The sequence below is a fragment of the Pituophis catenifer genome, unplaced genomic scaffold (assembly GCF_029215685.1).
Source record: "Pituophis catenifer annectens isolate HBS135680 unplaced genomic scaffold, rPitCat1.0.hap2 SCAF_2, whole genome shotgun sequence".
Classification (NCBI taxonomy): domain Eukaryota; kingdom Metazoa; phylum Chordata; class Lepidosauria; order Squamata; family Colubridae; genus Pituophis; species Pituophis catenifer.
The window spans coordinates 219,614,075-219,630,949 of record NW_027256882.1 but is presented as its reverse complement, the minus strand read 5'-3'; the positions used below and the strand labels follow the sequence as shown (position 1 = coordinate 219,630,949).

General features: G+C 38.0%; 1 protein-coding gene across 1 annotated transcript in view; it reads left to right on the top strand.

Moving 5' to 3' along the window:
* The window catches only part of CCDC171 (coiled-coil domain containing 171), a 186,868-nt gene that overhangs the window by 81,966 nt on the left and 88,027 nt on the right, over positions 1-16,875 (top strand). The window contains exons 16-17 of the mRNA XM_070935543.1: positions 11,684-12,194; positions 13,575-13,691. Coding sequence (XP_070791644.1) covers positions 11,684-12,194; positions 13,575-13,691 — 628 coding nt within the window. The remainder of the gene's footprint in view (positions 1-11,683; positions 12,195-13,574; positions 13,692-16,875) is intronic.

Here is a 16,875-nt window from a genome sequence, read left to right as displayed (position 1 = left end):
AAAACCAGCTGGGCGGCAGGAGGCATGTGCATGTGCAGCGGAGCTGAACTGGGCTGACACTCACATGCCATCATGGGTATATAGTATATAAATTATTTCTGATCTTCATCAGAATAAGTATAAAGAAACTTAATAACTCTTTGCCCCTTATAATGTTATAAACAAATATTTCTTTTTCCCATAACCCATCCCTTATCTAAAGTATATGCAAATCCATCAATCATCAATTTATTAGTCCTGATGTCATAAAAAAAGTCTGAAAAGGTTTACCAGAGCTTTGTAGAAACATGTCTTATTTTAATCTTGGTCAAACAAACCAATTTTATATTCTTCCCTTTTACTTTTAACAATCTTAAATTCATGTAGGTGTTGTATTGGAGTTGGTCTTTAATCTTTTGATTCTTTATCATTTTTGTGCCAAAAACTAACATAGCTATAGCTCTATAAATTCAACAGAATGGCAAATTATTTGAGAGAGAAGTTTAACAAAAACCCTTCTCTCAATTTAGCTAAGAATTCCCTAAATTAACTTAGCTTATTTAGAATCCAGTGCTAGAATCTTTTTTTGGGCTATGCGGTGGATGATACCAGGAAAAGGACAAAAATAAAGTTAATAATACAGGCCAAATGATCATTGTGGGGTACAATGGATAAATGTTCTTGATACCTAGTGTTGGAAAACTGCCTTTAATCTAAAGTAATTATATTAATGATGGGCTGTTGTTTTCAGAAATGATTTTCAAAAAGTGATTTGTATCTACCACAAGTACAGAATCTTCCTGCTATTCATAGAAGCAGTTCAAGATTCGAAAGGCTTTCTTGTTACCCCGAAAGTGAGTTTTGATTGCTTTAAGAATCACATTAATTTGAGTTGCCGCCTTAAGGCAACCTCTTTCTCTAAGATTTACGTGGAAATCTGGGAGTGCTGCTGATAGAAATAGACTGCTTTCTGAATAACACTGATTTTGTGCTGGTTCCAAAACCACTTCTTCTGAACAATTGTTGAATAATCACAGCCCCACTGATATCTAAAATTATCCAAGGAATTATGGTGAGTATTTAATCTATACAAAGAATAATTTCATTATTAAGAAAACTAATATTTTTGCATCAAGAGACAGGGACAAAGGTAGAAATGTATGTATAAACAACTGAAAGCAAATAAGTCTCTCTCTCTCCCTCCCCCTCCCCCTCCCTCCCTCCCTCTCTCTCTCTCTCTCTCTCTCTCTCTCTCTCTCTCTCTCTCTCTCTCACTCTCTCTCTCTCACACACACACACACACACACACACACACACACACACACACACTCTTTAAGTGCATTCTACTTTAGTAAGCTACTGATCAGGGTTTCTCCATTCCAGAACATCCTTTAAGGCACAAACCTTGCTGTTCTTTTCAAGGAATTGTGCTTTCAAGGTTCAACCGAAACATTTGGTATACCATAGGGCTGAGACACATGTCAGAAATTTATTTATTTATTAATGAGCCTATGGCAAAGTTAGATTAGCCAGGAGACTACAGGGTTAGTACAAAGTAGTTGTTTGGATCTGACAATTGGTAGTCCGTTTCATACTATACTAACCAGAGTACACCACAGGGGGTGGACTACTTCCACACTCAGAAAGTTTCAACAGTGTTCTACAACATCATTCAGGGCTTCTCCCTCCACCAATGTTGCTTCGTGCTCAGGCATTACATTGGGGAAGGTCCAGTATCAGCTGTATTCACACTACTGAACGAAACGGCATTATTTTCTCACTGAAGTGGTACCTATTTATCTACTTGCATGTAGCATGCTTTTGAACTTCTAGGTTGGCAGATGCTGATGGGAGCTCACTCCATTACGCAACGCTAGGTCTTGAACTGCCAGAGTACAGACTTTCTCTAACTTCATTAAGCCATTGAGACACCAGGCCTGTTCAGAAAAGGAAATAAAAGATTGATAAGTGCATGAATCATGAATTATTAGCATCAAGTAAACAGGTTAAACCTAGACAATTAAATTATGGACAATTTAAAACAATGGAAAGAGAGAAAAGTTATTGTAATACTGTATAACATGGACATAGAAAAAAAAGTCCCAAAATTCCAAAGATGAAAAGATCCACACGTCTTTCAGAATCAGCTGTTGTGTTAGCTAGAGAAAAACTGGATGAAAGCCTTGGGCAACAAGATGTATGTAGCTGACTCAATGCAGAATTTCACTGTCAAGCAAGAAAAGACAAGAAAAAATATCTCAATCATAAGGAGGAATATTGCGAGAAAAGAAAAATGAGAATCTTTTAGAGAAGATCAGATAAATCACAGGCAAATTTACAGCTATGAGAGGAATACTTAACAGTAAAAGAGACCCGATAGAAGAAATGAGATTAAAGGAAGATGGAAAGGTCCTAAATCCTTTACAGGTGGGATTATAGAGTGACAAAACATCTGTAGAGTTAATATATTCAGGTACCAACCTGTCTAGAAAATAAGATACTACAGATAGTAGATCACCAGCCACAGATGACATTAGAATGGGACAACTCGCTGCTGCCAGCTCACCACCATCAGCTTGCCACTGCTAACTCCATACGATGAACTGGCCACGAGGACAACTCACCATGGGCAGTCGGAGGGAGAAACTTGATGGCGGTGAGTTGGCAGAAGTGAGTTGTCCTAGATCCAGTTGATATAGCCACTAAACTTTTAAAACTGCAGGGAAAGAGGTGGGTTTTTAAAAAGTTTTAACAGCTGTACATAACAAATATGTACCTGCAGTTGAGAGATTGGAAGACAGCATCTGCTTTTTGTTTTTGTCAGTGTCAGAACATTGTACCGCAAGCTCCGCTTCTTTGTGGTAGGGCATGCATAGGGCAGAGCTTGTATTGCAATGCTGCAATATTGGTTTATTGTTATCATTCCTTGTCCTTAGCCTTGTGGAGACCTCTGTTGGAAAATATAGGCATGAATACTTGAACTAAAAAAAAAAGGATAAAGTAAGAGGGTGTGCAAATTCATGAATCTCTATTAATTTCTTATGCAAACAACATTTTGGTTGAGATCTTCACCGATGAATATCACAATTTAAGCAGAGAGAAATACCAAATGAAGAAGCTGATTTCGGAAAAAAGAGAAGGCCATGAAATCAGATAGCTAACATTGCTTTGCTCGTGCGAGCTTCTGGGCACGTGCAGAAGTGTTTTCTGCTTCTGCACAGTCCATGATCTTTGCAATTAACGTAGCCTCTGATGGGATATTTTTGGATTTCCATTCTTGCGCGAACGAGATCCTGGCTGCAATGATGATGTGGAGAGCGAGATACCAATTAGATTTGTTTAAATTCTCTGGTTTCATGCCTAGTAAAAACGTTTCCGGGTTCAAATCTATTCTGCATCCTATGATTTCTAAAATCCATTTTTGAATTCTAGCCCAATATTCTTTTGCTCGGGGACAGGTCCACCAACTATGAAAGTAAGTTCCCATAGCGGCGTTGCATTTCCAGCAAACCGGAGAGGTCCCCGGGAACATCTTCGATAATCTAGCCGGGGACAGGTGCCATCTATACAGCATTTTGTATATATTTTCCTTATAGGAAACTGACATTGTTAATTTTAAGGTTTTCCCCCAAATTTCTTCCCATTTTTCAAGTTCAATCGAGTATCCCAAATTTCTCCCCCAGGCAATCATTGAGTCCTTGATGACCTCCTCTCCGATCCAATCCATTAAGAGGAATTGATACAGTTTGGATAATACCTTCTTTTGATGATGTCAGGGTTGGTGGGCGGAGCCTCCCACCGGTTTTACTACCAGTTCTATAGAACAGGTGTAAACCAGGGGCAACTCACCACTGATGTAATTTTTCTTTTGAACAATCTTTAGAATAAACAAGGAACTACTGTAGGTACAGAATTTGGAGAAAGAGACTGGTTCAGGCAAGAAGGTGAGAAAAGAAAAAGTCTGTTGTACCCATATTCGTTTGTTTACTTTACACAATAAAAAAATGACTGTTAGAATTGTGACAGCTGGAATCAAAATTGGAGGCTAAAACACTAATAGTTGAGATAATATAGATCAGGGGTCTCCAACCTTGGCAACTTTAAGATTTGTGGACTTCAACTCTCAGAGTTCCTCAGCCAGCTTTGCTGGGAGTTGAAGTCCACAAGTCTTAAAGTTGCCAAGGTTGGAGACCCCTGATATAGATGACATTACTTTGTTAACTCAAAATAAAGCAGATTTAGAAGAGCCATTTATGAAACTAAAATAAAAAGTGAGAATCTGAATTAATGTTAAATATTAAGAAGTTAATGGTGATCTTAACCAGCATGCTCAATGAACTGATGAAGTGATAAAGTGATTGTTTATTAGACCCAAGAACAAAGATGGGCAGTGTGATGAAGGAGTTAAGAGGAGGTGAACTTCAGAGAAGTCAATAACAAACTTAAGAAGTCAAACCAAACAGTTATAGAAGTGAACATGACAGACTCAATAATTGATAATATTGGAAAAAGAAGATTGGCAAATTGAGAGAAGGAAAAGAAGAGAAAGATAATGGCTAAAGTAAAGGAAGAGATCTAAATGAATGAACACCTAACTAGCTAAACATGGAACAGAAAATAGTTACAAAAATACTGAACAGAAAACCATTCAACTCATCTGCTTGTATGAATATTGTGCCTTCTTTCTTTTAAGTACAGTATCAGATTTTGTGCCTGACCTGGACTTTATACAGTATTTACTCCTACCGTCTATGCTTTTTGAAATGGAACTTAGGGAAAGGCATGTAACGTAATGCATTTATAGACTCCTAAGAATAAATGAGAATAAATTAATGTAAAACTAGACCTTATATTTCTTTCTAATAGGAAACATTAATATCCATTCTGTTTGCACTTTATGTATTTATTAGGTGTATGTACAAATAAGTGATTGAGTATTATCTTCATCATTGTTATTGCTTGTTTATTTGTTTTATTATGTACACAACCCAATCATATTTCACACATTTCTGCAAAGTGGTTAACTGGCGGCTTCCTCCCATCTCCTTTATTCCTTTTCTTTTTACAAAGGATACTTGTTTTTCTTACAAAAACCACAGTAATGCTCCAACAAGCTTTCCTGAACAGAACATTTTCTAGTACAATTATGGAGAGTGGCAGTCAAAATTATATTTTATGCTCCAGACTATTTTGCTCTATTTTTGTATATGTTTTCTTCCTCTTCTTGTTTAAGTGCAGCTATTCTTGCTCAGGAATTAAAAGCAATTTTTAGAAATATGCAATAAATATGAAAAATGAACTAAAATATTTTTAAGACTTTCATGAAGGTCTTAGGATGCACTATAGGTGGGTTTTTTTCCCTCCCGCAGATAGCTCTTAGTTTTGAAGAATAGGGCATTTCAAGTTGGTGGGTGATACAGAAATGAATACAGAGATGTGGTGTTAAGAATCACATGTGGCCTGCAAAATCCTTCCAAAAAGCTAACTCTGAATTGTAGTATTGAATATAACAGAAGATGAAAATTATTGCTATGGGAAGTCATTAGTAAACTTACAGAATACAGAATAACAGAGTTGGAAGGAACCTTGGAGGTCTTCTAGTCCCAACTGCCTGCTTAGGTAGGAAACTCTACACCATTTCAGACAAATGGTTATCCAATATTGTCTTAAAAACTTCCAGTGTTGGAGCATTCACAACTTCTGGAAGCAAGTTGTTCCACTGATTAATTGTTTTAACTGTCAGGAAATTTCTCCTTAGTTCTAGGTTGCTTCTCTCCTTGATTAGTTTCCACCCATTGCTTCTTGTCCTACTCTGAGGTGCTTTGGAGAATAGCTTGACTCCCTCTTCTTTGTGGCAGCTCCTGAGATATTGGAACACTGCTATCATGTCACCCCTGGTCCTTCTTTTCATTAAACTAGACATATCCAGTTCCTGCAACCGTTTTAGCCTCCATTCCCCTAATCATTTTCGTTGCTCTTCTCTGCACTCTTTCTAGAGTTTCCACATCTTTTTTACATTGTGGCAACCAAAACTGAATGCAATATTCCAAGTGTGGCCTTACCGAGGCATTATAAAGTGGTATTAACACTTCACGTGATCTTGATTCTATCCCTCTGTTTATGCAGCCTAGAACTATGTTGGCTTTTTTGGCAGCTGCTGCACACTTAATCATGATGTAAATCCAGTTTCTGTTTTATATCCCGCTTGCATTTCTTCTGTTTGAATATTTAACTATACTATAAAATCCCAGTCTGTCTTTCAAATAGAAAAAGGAAAGTTTTGACTAAGGAGAGGACTTATTTACAGTGCTTGAATCTTGCAGGATTTCATCTGTTTCCTCCATAACAAGAGTCTCAGGAAAAGCATCTCTATTACACTTTATTTACAAAATGGCAAGTACTCTGTATGTAACAAAGGGAGAAATAATCAAAAGATTTACACCCTTTTTTGGTCCAAATTTTATTTTTTATGGTTTATTTTTTTAAAAAAGAAAGGAAAATCACTCATACAACTTCAAGAGGCAATCCTCAGCCAACTAACTGGTATTTAATAAAAGATGAAAGCTTGTTTTCTATAGGCCCTGCTTATAGCAAGTTATGTTGTTGTTAGTTGCGAAGTCGTGTCCGACCCATCGTGATCCCGTGGACAACATTCCTCCAGGCCTTCTTGTCTTCTACCATCCTCTGGAGTCCATTTAATCTCATGCCTACTGCTTCAGTGACTCCATCCAGCCACCTCATTCTCTGTCATCCTGTTCTTCTTTCGCCCTCAATCTTTCCAGTGAGTCCTTCCTTCTCATTAGGTGGCCAAAATATTTGATTTTCATCTTGAGGATCTGGTCTTCTAAAGAGCGGTCAGGGTTGATCTCCTCTAGGAATGACCAGTTTGATCACCTTGCAGTCCAAGGGACTCACAGGAGTCTTCTCCAGCACCATAGTTCAAAGGCCTCAATTCTTTGGTGCTCAGCCTTTCTTATGGTCTAACTATAGCAAGCTATAGGTGATAATAGAAAGGTTGGGATACTGATTTTGTTTAATGCAGATTCAAATCCAGTTATAACAATGACTGAACAGTCATGTTGTGATTTCAAAGTACAAGGGGTTGTGACAATAAGAAGGAAATGTATTTATAGATAATCCTTGATTTATAACCGCAACTGGGACAGGGATTTCTGTTGTAAGTCGTTGCACTGATAAGTCAGAGGGGACCCGATTTTATGACAATTTTTATGGCAGTCGTTAAACAAATCATGAGGGTGTTAAGCAAATCTAATTTCCCCAATAGGTATTTTTTTGCTGAAAATCAGCAAAAAAGGTCTCAAAGAACAATCACGTGACCCTAGAATGCAGGGACAGTCACAAATACGAGCTGGTTGCCAAGCACCCCAATTGCGATCATGCGATTGTGGGTGTGGGTGAAATGCCATAAGTGCGAGTGCAAGTCATAAGTCACTTTTTCCGAAGCCAACCTAGCTTAGAACCATTGTTAAATGAACAATTGTAATTTGAGGTCTCAACATTTTAAATTGCGAAGAAGGGTAGTGTAAAGCAGTCATCAGATCCAGTGCTACATTGTGTTGCCTTGCAGCCAGAATAGCTTTTTGATGCTTTATGGTAGTGACACAATTGCCATTTTTTTTTTTTTTTTTGGGTTTGGCTAGTGTCATCGTGAAAATAATTTTCTGCGGTGAGCTGCTGCAGAGTCAGCATAACAGACGTTCTTCGATTTCAGTTATACTATTTGTACAATCTTAAGGGCTTCTTCTGACTTTTCCCATACAATAACTCATATTTGCCCAGGTTTTTTTCTTGTCTTCATAGCAAATATGTTTATTTAAATGGAGGGAGATTTTGGCTGACTGTTTATACCTCTACGCTCTATTTCATAACCATTTTTATGTTGACTTTTTAAGCTTTAAAATCTGATAAAACCTGAGAAATGGCATGTTCCGGCTACCATCTCTAAATTAATGACACTTTTGGGAACCAAATGTAGACATAGCTCTTGCCCTCTTGGCTAGCATTCCTCCAGAGCAATAGTTCTTAAACTGAGGTAATCTGGGCATATCCTGGGGTTAATATGGATCCATTTGTTTGCTTGATAGTCAAGGATGCAGTTTGGGAACTGCCACTTCCAAGATCCTTATATAAAGCAACATAGTTTGGGATTTTTTTTTTTTGAAGGGGGGGAGGTAATGGCATTAATCAAGACTAGGAAAAAAGGTCACTGAGTCCAATAGTTTAAGAACCACTTCTCCAGTGGTTTATTTATTTTATTTTATTTTATTTTATTTTATTTTATTTTATTTTATTTTATTTTATTTTATTTTATTTTATTTTATTTTATTTTATTTTATTTTATTTTATTTTATTTATTTTATTTTATTTTATTTTATTTTATTTTATTTTATTTCTATACCGCCCTTCTCCCAGAGGACTCAGAGCGGTGTACAGCCTGATTAAAAGCACAAAGACAGACAAAAATTTAAAATTATTAAAATTATTAAATGATAGGCTCAATTTAATTAAGGTTTGAGCAGTCCTGTCTCTGCTTTCTTTCAAGCAAGCTCTGAAAATTTAGCTGTTTCCCCAGGTCTTGAGACAGAGTGGGGTGTGTCTACACCAAGGGATTGAGTTTACATGCGATGTTAGCATTATGGCAATTCCTCTTGTTATGACCATCTTTTTTGGAGGGATTGTCCTGAATGTGATCAGTGAGATTTGGATGGCCCTAGAAATCTCAGTTAGACATTTTTAAAACTATAACAACTAGGCAGAAATTCTTAGTCACTCAAGCTTATGCCCTCCATTCTGTAGCAAATTTCCAACCAGGGCCACCATTCTTGGTGGGAAAACAAAACAAAGCAAAATCAAAGTATATGAGGATTTCAGAAAAGCAAAAACATTTTAAACAGCTTGTAAACTTCCTTAAAATTTCCAGACCAAGATTAAAAATAAAGAGAGACCCTTAGCCTTGTAGACAACACAGGATCTCCTGAATGTACATTCAGCTACTGAATATAACAGGGAAAAAAAGGAGTGGGGGGAGAAACCTTGATCCTTAACTAAATAATTAATATTCTACACCATCTTTTCCCTTGAACATAGAGAGGAAGACTGGCAGTTTCTTATAACATTTCTAGGGAATTTAAAGGGCTTCTCCCAATAGGAAGTTCCTGTAGGGGAAGTTTCTGTAGGAGATAACCAGACTGAGACCGAGGGAGGGGTCAAATGTGTCATAAATCCTGAGCCCCTGTGTGCCCACAAGACATCTAAATTGAGCCCAACTTGAATGCCTCTCTTATCTCCCATGCATTTTTTTTAATGGTCAGTTGGCCAGATTCTTGTAGAAAGCTTAAGCTTGCAATAAATCTTTATACTTGAACTGTCCAAATCTCCTGACTTCCCCGGTACTTGACATTAATCTGACCAACTCACAGTCAAGGAAATATGCGTGAGATAAGACAGGTATTCAAGGTGGAACTTAGATCTCTTGTGGGCGTGCAGGGACTTGTGATTTACAACACATTCGACCTCTCCCTTGGGCTCAGCCTGGTCATCTCCTACAGTTTAACTATGATTCCCACAGTGGTAATCATAGTCAGGACCATGGAATGTATATGGTTACAGCCAAATCAGATTTAATCTGGATCTTGAAGGACATTCCTTTGAGCAACCCTGGATTCTGACCTACAAGTTCCAGTTGACATCATCTCTCACCTCCTTACTCATGAACTGAGAAGGTGATTTGGGGCATTAGTAGGGCTGTAGCTTTGAATAAAGTCATCATTTGATATTCTTGTAATGATATCGCTGTAAAATATGTTCTGTCTTGTTGTGTGTTGTAATGAATATTAAGTCTTCATACTGTAGTTAATGTGCTTTAAGGCTTGAGGTTTTTCTTAACACTCATTTTTCTGCTTGTTGGAATAGCAGGTTTTATGGTTGTGAAAAGTAAAGCGATGTGTGATTGATAAAATAAAACAAAGAAGATTCTCTTGAAAATAAAATTCTTCCTGAGACATAATTAATCTGTGAATATATAAGTAGGGGGTTGATTACAAAGTAATTAAAAGATCACCTTTACTTTCCTCTTTCCAGCTGCTACCTATCTATTTCTGTCTCTGCAGGTTTTCCCTAGTTCACTATTCTCTTTCGCTAAACTAACTTATCCCAGCCATGTGTCATCTTTGCGAAGCAGGATAATTGTTCTTCTGAATCATAGATCTTGCTTGTTGTCTTCTATACAGATAACATGATTAAGATGTGTTGTACTCTTAGATTTACTAGTCATAAAGTTAAGCAGGAAGGAATAATGGACATTTTCTTGTAATGAACCAGGCCACAGCTTTAACCAAGTTAAGTCTTGGCTACATTTTCTGATTGGGCCTTGATAATACTATTCCATATAGGGTTGTTTTCAGTGCTACACGGAGATGTTAAAGATTAAATCTAGTAGTTGTTTTGTATACAGAATAGTGCTTGATCCCTGAACAACAAGCCTTTTTCATTTATTTGCAAATATTCTAAATCTTATGGACCAATTCTGTGAAAGCTTCCCATTATGCAGTTTGGACAAAGTTCTGTTTCTGAACAAAAGGCAGCAGTGGCCAAATCTCCAATGAATAGAATTGAAATCTCCAATGAACAGAAGCTTAACTTGGTGTCTACAGGATGGATGGGGTTTCAAGCATCATGTTGCTTCTTTTAATAACCGTGTCCTCCAGATATGTTCGGGCAATGGTGAATCAATATTAAATTGAGTTCTTTGAGCACTCTCCTGTTTGAAATAGCTTCAGGACCAGGATTCATTGTCAAATCACTAGATACAAATAGGTTTCTTTATTGGAGAAGAAGAAGAGATTGTGGTAGAGATAGCCCTTGACTTCCAATCACAATGGGGACTGGGATTGCCATCATAAATTGATGCAGTCGTAAAATGAGATGTCAAATGACTGCAAGAACTTACAGTGGCAATCTTGGCAGTTTGTGGTCATTGAGAATTGTGGGTTAAGCGAATACCCATCCCAATCCAAACCATTCTGGGAGTGGTCTCTTCCAATCGCAGACCTCAGTAAGGTAAGGGACTATCTCTAACTCTCCCTACCTGATTATCTACCCACTCACATCTCTGTCCCTTAGACACCCTGCCCTGTCCTGCAATTGCTGTAACTACAAGCACAGGTCATAAGTCAATTTTTTCTGCACCATTGTAACTTTGAATAGTCAATGATCGTAAATCAAGGACTACTTCTATATTTTAAATATTGTAGCAACAAAACAGAAGCTACTCTTGCGGTAATGTTTAAAGTCTCTTTGGTTCCACAGATGTGCATCTTGATCACTGCAGTTTACGACAAGTATGTGATTCCCCCCTCCCCCCCCCCGCTCCCTAAGAAAATGGGATTTACGGATAGTTTACTGATAATGGCATTCAGGCTGAATCTCAAAGCTTGATCATGTGTTGACAGAAATATGTAGTGGTTGGAATGTTGGGCTTGTTTTCAAACTTCTTGTCTATGAGAATCAGGGTATGATTTTGGCCTACTCAATCAACTGTCAGCCAAACATATTTCACAGAATAAATATAATAAAACTGGTCAGCTTCATTTACTCCAGACCGGTCAGCAGTAGACTGGTTAATTCTCATTCTGTATCCATATTTTGTAAAAAGCTAACATCTTTTTTCCTGTATCCAATACAGAAGTACCAAGACATGGCAGAAAAAGCCAAAGAGAAGTTCTCTGCTACTGAAAAAGTCCAAGAGCAATTACTCCTTGAGAATTCACACCTTAAAGCTTTGTTGACGCAGACTCAGAAAGAACATAGATGTCTGCTAGCAGCTTGTGCGCTGTTGTCTGGGGCACTGTATCCCCTCTACTGTCGATCCTGTGCCCTCTCGACCCAGAGGGATGTTCTTCAGGATCAGGTCAACACCTGTGACATGTTCAAGCATGAAATCAGGAGACTGGCCAGTGCATTGTGTGAAACTGAGGAGAGGAAGCAAAGCAACAGCAAGGTGAAGAAGAAAAGGCATTCCAGAAGCTGGATACACCTTTTCCGAAAAAGTGTTATTGCGGTGCTGGCTGTCCACAGGCTTCAGATTTTATGCAGCCAGTCATGCAGCTCCCTTTTTTCCTGGGTAGATGGTGTCAGAGAAGGCATAGGAATCCCTGTCTGCATTGGAGATTCCAAGGATGTGCATAATCTGTCAAGTAAGATAACAAGCGAATGTTTTATATATGTTGTGTCAAACTACATTTTTAGTACTTCAAATAACCATCCTACTAGGCAAAGGCAATGGGGTGGTAGTGGTGGAAGCAGATGCTTCACAATTTGAAGGGAGAAATTATGTTTAAAATGTCAAAACTAAATTTAGTAAGTGAATTAAATCAACTGAAACCTCCAGCGTTGGTGCTAAATGTACTGGAATGTTCATTACCGAATTGATAGTAAACTCGAGCTGAATTAAATTGCATTTGGATGAGATCACATGCTAAGTAAGAAACAACTATGATACTTGGGTTCAAATGTCACATTAAGCTATAAAGAAGGAAATCTTTTAATAGTAATTTTAATTTTATTAAAATTACTATTACAAGTACAGTTGTACTACAGTTACAAGTACAGTTAAAAAGGTGAACTAATAGAAACCAAAAATAATAAAAGAAAAAATAGAAAGTGCAGAAAAGAAAAAATAGAAAAAAATAAAAATATAGTAAAGAAAAAATATATATATAGCAAAATGACTTTTCCCTTCATCACAAGTTGAAACAAATTTTGTAATTTAAATCACCTTCTCTTAAAATACAACGAATTGTTTCTTTTTCCTACATGTTATCTCTTATCTGTAAAAAAAAAACACAAAACCTTAAAGGTTTGTTGTTTCAGTCCTGGTCATCAAACATCCTTGTGGTGAGATGGGCAGAAAACAAATTAAACAAACAACAAACAAAAAGTTACAGAAATGACATAACATATATTTTAACTTTGATCAAATAAACCAACCTTATATTCCTTCCTTTTACTTTTAACAATCTTTATCTGTAGTCCCTTCAAATAATGTCCTAGAACTTGACAAGTTTTTTTTTCCACAAAATTCTTCAGTGTTTTAACAAACCTCTTTTGTTAATCTAATGTAAAAAAAAATGTCCAGGTCACTCCTTTGGTGTTATATTCATATATCCTTTTTAATTATTGAGAGATCAGTTAGCTTCTTTTGTATGTCCAGTGTAGCAGCTTTTTCCATTTCATTCTTGTAGCCTATCATTTTAAAATCCACTTTCAAATCAATCTCAATCTTGTCAAGTAAAACTTGTTCCTCTTTTGTAACTGCTTTGAAACACAGCCTTCCTACAGAGGCAGACACTCTTAAAATTAACTTGTGGGTACATTGATCAAAAATGAACTTGCCTCTTCATTCATTTTATTTCATGTGAAGCTTTTAAAGTATATTCAAATTTATTACATTAAAATCAAAATTAAATGTGTTCAGTTCTGATTTCATACCAAGCTATAATGAATTGTATAACTAATAATGTCTGTTGCTATAGAATGAAACAAATTTATTTTTTCCCCTCTCTTTTGTGATGCAGGACAACAAAAGGAGCAGATTCGCTGCCTTCAAGCATTCAGTTGGTTTACCAGTTGTGACCTTCTTACTGCAGTCCTTAGTTCTATGGCTGAGCTACAAGAAGTAATTAGCAAGGCAGGTAATGTCTGAGTTTCTTCATTGGTTTGGCCTTGATAAATCAATTCCTTTTTAAAAAAAGGGAGGGGAGCAAACTGTTGATAGCATAGACTATTATTACCTAGAAATAAACGAACTGGCTATAATAGCAATAAGGCTTATATATCGTTTCACACTGCTTTACAGCCCTCTCTAAGCAGTTTACAGAGTCAGTCTCTTGCCCCCAACAATTTGGGTCCTCATTTTACCCACCTCAGAAGGATGGAAGGCTGAGTCAACCTTGAACCTGGTGAGATTTGAACTGCTAAATTGCAGGCAGCCGGCAGGCAGCAGAATAGCCTGCAGTACTGCACTCTAACCACTGCGCCACTGTGGCTCATAATTATAGTTGGATGTTCTTATGGGTATTTGGAAGAACCAGAATGGTCCAAATCAATGCAGAATTCTATCAGTCGCTACAAAGAGAAGATGAGTCTGGTGAATCAACTCATCACTTGATTCCTTTTTTCTTACTAGGCCAGGATATGTTTTCAGTTGTGACCACTGTAATTTAATTAAAGGGTTCTCAAACTGTCAATTAGGACTCCCTGAGCAGTTTTGACAACTTAGAGAAAGACACACATTTTTTTTAAAAAATCACTCTCTCGCAGGAAGAATGAGAGCACTGCCAAAACTTGCTTGGAGTCTGCTTAGCCCACTGCCTAAGCAAGCCAGCTGCAGACTTGCCTACACAATGTGAGGGTCCATTTTGACAGAGTCCCTGCTTTGTTGGCGCAGGCAAAGCAGAGAGGCTTTCAAAACTCACTTTAGGCTCCGCCTATGCAGATGTGCAGTGGGCAAGGTATAGTATAACTACCACAGTGTCAAAAGATCCTTGACTTAAGCCCTTATTTCAGAGTTCATTTACAGAGTTCCTGCACTGACTTAAGTGATTGTCAGTACTGTCTTTTCAAATGCATTTTTAAAAATGGAAAAATAAGGAGCTGCAAGAGAAGATGTGACTTACTTTAGAAATACAGATGGCTTTAATAAAAGAGCTGGGTAAAAAGCGTTGGTTCATGACTCTTCTCAACCATTTTGCACGTAATAGTAGTGGTGCTAAACGCGGTGAGAATAAGCGGTGCAAGAGTGTTCTATGTTTTGCTGGCAGTTAACATCTGAACACTTCTGTGCATTACAATTGGCAACTTTTAGAGGCAAATATAGCAATGGAACACATGACATCTTGTGCTCATCCACACATTCATTCTATGCTTATGTTCCATAAATGAATGTCTTATATAGCCAAACTTCAGGGAATTAAAAAGTAGATGAAAATTAAGGTAATTCTTGACATACAACAGTTCGTTTAGTGACAGTTCAGAGTTACAAAGGCACTGAAAAAAGTGACTCGTGACCATTTTTCATACTTAACAACCGTTGCCTCATCCCCATGGTGACGTGATTTACATTCGGATGCCAGACAACTGACTCATACTTACCACAGTTGCAATGTCCTGGGGTCATGTGATCCCCTTTTGTAACCTTCTGGCAAGCAAAGCTATTGGGAAAGCCAGATTCACTTAACAACTATGTTACTAACTTAACAGCTGCAATGTTTCGCTTAACAAATGTGGCAAGAAAAATCGTAAAATGGGGTAAAACTCACTTAACAAATTTCTCACTTAGCAACATAAACATTGGGCCAAGGGTGGATTCTAATTTTTTTTTACTACTTCTGTGGGTGTGGCTTATTTTGTGGGCATGGCTTATTTTGTGGGTGTGGCTTGATGGTCATGTGACAATTATTTAGGATTTAGCAGAGGTACTGATCTACCAGGCTTTTAACTGCTTGCAAAGCTGTACCGATCTACCCATTTATTTTTGCAGGCAGTGATCTACTCATGTATTTCTGCAGGCACTGATCTACTCATGTATTTTTGCAGGCACTGATCTACTCATGTATTTTTGCAGGCACTGATCTACTCATGTATTTTTGCAGGCACTGATCTACTCATGTATTTTTGCAGGCACTAGTCTACCCATTTATTTTTGCAGACACTGATCTACTCATGTATTTTTGCAGGCGCTGATCTACTCATGCATTTCTGCAGGCACTGATCTACTCATGTATTTTTGCAGGCACCGGTCTACTCATTTGTTTTCTTTTAACACTGATCAGCTGTAGGGCAGCCCTTTGACGTCCTGTGGCAAGAGTTTAAACAGTTTTTTTCCCTCTAGCCATCAGCTGGGACTCAGGAGGCAGCAATAGATTGGGGGTAGGGCCAAATAAAAGATAAGAATAATGCGGGGGGTGGGTAGGGGGGGTGAGGGGGGCGGGGGGGGAGAGAACCGGTTCGGTGATGTCATATCGTCACCGCTACCGGCTCAGCGGAACTGGGCCGAACCGGGAGGAACCCACCACTGCATTGGACTCAATTGTGATTGTAAATTGAGGACTACCTGTACCGCATACACCAGTTAAAAATTCCAGCAATAAAGGCCATGGCATACTATAAATGTTGAACATCTAGCAACATCTCCAGAATGTCTTGTTTGTGCCGAAGACTGATGCCTGCAGACTGGGTGTTGTGGCTCAGAGGCTGCTGACCAATATTCACATATATTATTCTGTGTAGAACTCTTTCTGCCCACATGGGCCTGTTTTTTTCATTTCTCCCCTTGAAGCCATGTTTTAGGTGACTATGATCTTACCGCTTAAGAAATGTTGTGTCTTGCCATGCCTGTGCAAGGTGAAAAATATTTACACTTTGCACCAGCTCTGTTTGGTCAGAGTGCATTTCTTAATCAGCTTGGGGGTAGAGGGGATTGCAGTTTGTTCAAACATAGTTGGTCAAGCAAAGATGAATTCCACTGAGGGCTCCAGATGGCACATCTTCAAAACCATCTTCAACGAGGCAAGGAGCTTTATCTTAAGTTAAAACGTACAACAACTCATGATTTGAAGAACGCTGCAAGTAGTTTCATGCGGCAAAGGGTACTTGAGTCTTGCTTTGAAACCTCAGCCAACTTTGTTTGACCACAGCTTTTGGAAACTGAGAGTGGTTTCAAACTAGCTAGATAGGATGTTGAGGTCTGCTGTTCAAAGACACATATAAACATACAATTCCACTGGGCACGTCGCGCAACCTCTAGAGTGCACGTAAAGTAGCTTTTTGGAAGCAGGCCACGAAATTTATTCTTACACGAGGGCTATTTTTTAACAC